Below are 5,537 nucleotides of genomic sequence, written 5' to 3'. Positions count from 1 at the left end.
ACCGTGTCTTGATTTGTCTAAAGTCTAGTGTCCATTATCAAGCACAAGCTCAGAACTGCCTCTTTGGTGCCTTCGCCTTTCCTAAAACCAAACTGATCGTCACCTAACAGATTCCCAAATTTCTTTTCGATTCTTCTGTGTATTTCTATAGTCGGTAGCTACGAAACGTGATAGTGTCACATTTCTGCACTTACTGTTGTTTGATGTAGTGACTGCATGGTACAAGCAACCGGTCTGTCACGAATAAGAGATCTGCCTAGGTGCCACGTAAGGATGCGTTCAAGTGACGTAACTCGCTGGCCGCCTACCAAGGCAGCGTTGCTGCCATCACCTGCGAGTGCAACACGGCACAGCGATGCGTGCCACGCCTCTCAGGCACCCTATAAAAGCTGCCCGTCCCTCTCAGTGGCCATTGTACTGTGCTCACAGACGTCGCAAACATGTTCAAGGTACGGCGCGCATACTGCTGTTCACTACTAGCTAAGTATTTGAGAAAACATCTCACTATCGCTGTTTACTGTAAGAAATCATCGTCCATTTAAATTCATATTCGGAACGTAGCATATTTTTCTATATATAATAAAACATACTGTAATATGAGTTGCTTCACGAGAAAGTATATTGGTTTCATGTGACACGTTTCAATTGATATGTATTCTAGATGCAATGTGCAGAGGGGCACTTTAGCGTAATGCAGCTTTTGAGTTTGCACTGTCTACTGTAAGATGGGTTTCTATCGTGTTAATGATGTCACTTTCTCATTCTGATGACGTATGTTTATGCGGTATAATATTTCCCAGGTCTGGCTGCATGCTTGAAGTGTCACAAGCACACCATCTCCTCCTCATATTCGTGGAACTTAGGGACCAAAAGACAACATCAATTATAGTAGTGATCCCTCCAGAGACATAGCCACGAAATGCAAAATTACTCTACGCTTGTGTTCCTCTAGTTTCAGCGAAAAAGTAGAGGTCTTGTGTTCTAGAAATTAAAATTTTCTTTCCAGTTTTGATAGATTCCTTAGCATCGATGCATCCAGGAATCCAAAAATTCTATGACCTCGATTAACAAATCAAAAGAACTGGTCACAGAACAAGATGAGCAGAAATCACATGATTTGAAATATGAAACTTTTCTGATATGATTCATAATCATTAAATGCCGCTGAAGCGTCTCCATTAACTATGTAAATCATCTAGAACACGCAAAAGATATTTCTTATGTTTGCCAGATAGCTATGAAAATATTTTAGACTGACTAAATATGGTTAAGGTTGAAAACAGTAAATTCTGTCTATAAAAATTTCATATGCATGAAGAAAGGAAAAATGTTCATTAAGTAACTTTACAGTTTTGACCATGATTGTTATTTAGCGCCGGCCGGAGTGGCAGTGCGGTTCCAGGCACTACAGTCTGGAGCCGAGCCACCGCTACGGTCGCAGGTTCGAATCCTGCCTCGGGCATGGATGTATGTGATCTCCTTAGGTTAGTTAGGTTTAATTAGTTCTAAGTTCTAGGCAACTGATGACCTCAGATGTTAAATCGCATAACGCCCAGAGCCGTTTTGTTATTCAGCAACCGTATTTATTTTAATGGCAAATTATACCATCAGCCTGACGTCCTGGCGATAGGTAACCCAGTGGTAGGGACCTTGGCCGAATTTTTCAGTTCGCTGAAAGAGACATTCTTCAACAAATTTTTTAGCTGCTGATATTGTTAATTTGTCTTATGTCTTACGCCCGGTACTTAGATGACTTTTGATCATATGGTTCCCTGGAAGGAATTCAGCATTTGTTTGAAATTCTTATTAGTTTTCACGAAAAAATTAGCTTCACTTCTGAGTTAGAAAATAGCGACCGTCAACTTCATTACTTGGACCTCAGTATTTCTATTGAAAACGACCGACGTAAAATTAAAATCTTCTGGGGCATTAGGCCGCTTCATATTTCCGTCTGAAATAATCGACGTTCCAACTCCTCTGCTGGCTAGAACACTATCAATAGTGGACGTCGAAGATCCCAGCAGAGGGGTCGAAACGTCGATTATTTTAGAGGGAAATACGACGTGGCTTAACAACTCAGAATATTTGAACCTTAGTGACAACGGCCACGAAAACATACAGACTTACATAACACGACAGGCTTTCTTTCAGTATTTGTCGAAAAGCCACCAATACAGATCAAATTGCGCTCACTGGTTCAGTGCATCCTGATTCCCATGAGGAAGCATATTTCCATTCAGCCATTCACCGTGCATTCTCCGTGCCTTTGTCACCTGACAAGTTTAATGAAGAGATGAAGAAAATAAAAACTATTGCAGTTAACAACGGCTGTGACCCCACGTTAGTTAACAAAAGTTGAAACTGACGTTAAAGTGACCACTTTAGGCAGCAGCGCAATTCCTTACAGTAAGTAGTATAAAAATGTTTCTCGTTTTCATTTTTAGGCCCTATTTCATGTAATATTCATCGTCTTCTGATTACAAAAAATGGATTCGGAATTGCCTTTCTCACGAACAATATCTCACAAAAAATTATATCTTCAGTCTCAAAACCACAGTTGCTCCGATACACAATTCAGGAGCGTATAAAATCACTTGTGATACGTGTCCAGTTTATAATATAGGACAAACCGGAAGCTATTTTAATGTCAGGTACGCAGAATATTTATTGGTAAATAGAGGCACTAATGTACACAATTCCACTTTTGCTGATCGTGTGCTAGTTTCCGGAAACAAACCGAAATGGGTTGAAGAAATTTCCATTATACGCAGTGACAGGAAATACCATAGGTCGATGTACTCGAAGAGAAAGATATTTTCAAGCATATTTCTAAGAACGATGGCTTCACCCTCAAAGAAGTACGTAACATAAATTTTTTCATTGGTTTCAATTCACTGCTTGCAGAATTTGGATTCCTCTAGTTTTAATATATTTTCCTGCTTCTGGTTAAAGTTACGTCTATGCAAATATTTTCTGGATTGTACAGCTGTTTGTAAAACTTTTTCTGTGTCATTTTGTCCTTAACGAAATATTAATTTCTGTAAACCCTAACAGATGGCTCTATCACACTTAATCTGCTTGACTTCTGTGTTATTTCAAAAAGACATTAAGCTATCTTTATATTTTGTTTTTTTTTAAATAAAGTGTTTTTTAATTTATATTTGTATAATGTTTCAAATGGGCACTTGTAACTGGACACAGCTCACAGGCAGCGCAATGTGAGCCACTGGGCGCAAAAGTCTGAGATTGTTCCCAGCTGGGTGCACGTGGCAAGGGCTACAACGTTTCGTTTTAATTTTGACTTGAGCATAACTGTTCCAAATTCTGACTATTGCTTTTTCCGTAAGTAACCTTTGTGCGTCATGAAAATTGTCATCGTGGTTAGTGTGTTTTTCGTCATACCTATGTATTATTTTTTAGGATTTAGCAACTGTTCGTTCTGATGAAGGCACCCCTTGTACTTGTCGAAACCTAGGTCATTGTACCTAACCTTTATGTGTAACAGGTTGGCTGTTTAATCTTATATTGATGTTAATGAACTTTGCTGTTTTGGTAGACACATGTGTAAACCAGCTCAACCTGTGAAACGAAAGGAAGAAATCAGTGTCACGCAACTGAAGACTAACGTCCATAAATTAAATTTGTTAGCCATCATAAACCACGCGACTACAAATGAAGCCTTATGATTTGTTTCATCGAGACTTTTGTATATCTTCAACAATCAGTCTTCTAAATCCGTTGTTGGAGACTTCCTCCAGTGGCACTTATTCTTTACAAACTGAAATAATTTGTTGAGAAAGACACGACTAAACAAGTCAGAAAATGAAACTTCCTGACAGATTAAAACTGTATGCCGGACCGAGACTCGAATTCGAGACCTTTGCCTTTCGCGTTCAAGAGCTGCACTATCTGAGCTACCCAAGCACGATTTGGAAGGCAGGAGAGGAGGTACTGGCAGAAATAAAGCTGTGAGGACGAGGTGTGCGTCGTCGTAGCTCAGCTTGTTCGGTCAGCGGGTTCGCTGCCCTCTGTGAAAAAAAAAAAAAACTGAGTCAAAGGCTCAACACTGAACTCGAACGGGTGTACCTGGAGACCTGCACCGAACAAATGCAACGAACAACACCGAAAAAAAAAGGTAGAACACTTTTCTGCGAAAGAGAAAGGTCCCGAGTCACGGGCCAGCATACAATTTTAATCTCTCAGGAAGTTGCATTTCAGCGCACACTCCGCTGCCGAGTGAAAATCTCATTCTGGAAGTCAGAAATAAATAAAATTCTTCTGAGTACGTGACAGTATTAAAGCGTAAAATTCTCCGTTGTTTCGGCCACTGCTGCAAATGGCCTTCCTCAGATTGTTTTTCATAACAGGTTGCAAAAACACTCTGACTAAGGCCATTTGCAACAGTGGCCGAAATGTCGAGAATTTTAAACATAGAAAATGCGGTCAGTACACAGAAATGTGTCAACGGCAGCGGAAACCTAAGCTTACGTGTCACAAGAAGATTAAAGGTGACAAATTAAAATAGTGTGCTGAACTGGGACACGAAGGGGGAGGCATACCAACCTTTCGTAAACCATACACTACCAGTTTAGCACTTAACAGCGCCTAGAACAGAGCTTAAACCATGCGCTTCAATAACACAACTTTCATTGAAACTAGAAATGAGCTCTGCTAGTTTATTGTAGCGTTTGTATAACGTTAGAGAAGAAAAGTGTTCTCAAACAAAGCAGCTTGATAGAAATGCATATGAGTGTGTATTGGAAAGAACTGTCATTACAGTTACTGTGCAGTCCCTTGAAATTGCCACGCATGTATGTGCACAGTACACTATAATGCTTTTGTCTACAGATTGTGCTGTTGTTGGTCGCTGTCGCGTGCTGCGTGAGCGCCGCCCCCAAGGCGGGCCTCGCCCCCCTGGCCTACTCCGCCCCCCTGGTGGCCGCCGCCCCCGTGGCCTACGCCGCCCCCGCGCCAGCCGTCGTGACGGCGCACAGCTCGCAGTACATCGCTCAGAACTTCAACGGACTCGCCGTGGCCGCCGCCGCCCCCGTCGTCGCCGCTGCCCCTGCATTTGCTGCTGCATACCATGCCGCCCCCGCCATCTATTTCAGATAATGGTTTTGTCTCTGACACAGCTTCTCTCACTAAAGTGAAATAAAGTTATTTGCTAAACAATGACTACTTTTATTTAATCTCCCTGCTGATAACATTTCGTTACGCTGTTATATACTAAACATTACAATCACACAACACACTAGCCTGCTATAGTAAACTGAAGAATAAATCTTTCCCAGATGAACGCTTCGCCAAGGCTGAACTTCCCGTGTAGGAGTGTAGTGTTATGAGTGTCGATTTACAAAGATTGTTTTAACGTGCGTTCTTTAGTAACTTTTGTTAGGTAATAACTTCTGTATTCCACACATTAATTTTTGTTTAATAATCACTCCACAGTCTTGTCCGAGAACTGTACCATCACTGGTTTGAGACGGTGTGATGCGGGATTGCCTTCATTACTGTGGGAGCTATTTAAGACATAG

General features: G+C 41.2%; 1 protein-coding gene across 1 annotated transcript; it reads left to right on the top strand.

The window, feature by feature from the left end:
- The first annotated feature begins 391 nt into the window (after positions 1 to 391).
- Positions 392 to 5,175, top strand: LOC126354456 (cuticle protein 16.5-like). Its single transcript, XM_050004152.1, has 2 exons — positions 392 to 449; positions 4,849 to 5,175. The coding sequence occupies exons 1-2, from the start codon at positions 441 to 443 to the stop codon at positions 5,113 to 5,115; spliced, it is 276 nt and encodes a 91-aa protein (XP_049860109.1). The 5' UTR covers positions 392 to 440; the 3' UTR covers positions 5,116 to 5,175.
- Positions 5,176 to 5,537: the final 362 nt, after the last annotated feature.

This window comes from Schistocerca gregaria, chromosome 3 (genome assembly GCF_023897955.1).
Source record: "Schistocerca gregaria isolate iqSchGreg1 chromosome 3, iqSchGreg1.2, whole genome shotgun sequence".
Classification (NCBI taxonomy): Eukaryota; Metazoa; Arthropoda; class Insecta; order Orthoptera; family Acrididae; genus Schistocerca; species Schistocerca gregaria.
Note: the sequence above shows the minus strand (reverse complement) of the source record. Positions and strands in the feature narration are given on the sequence as shown.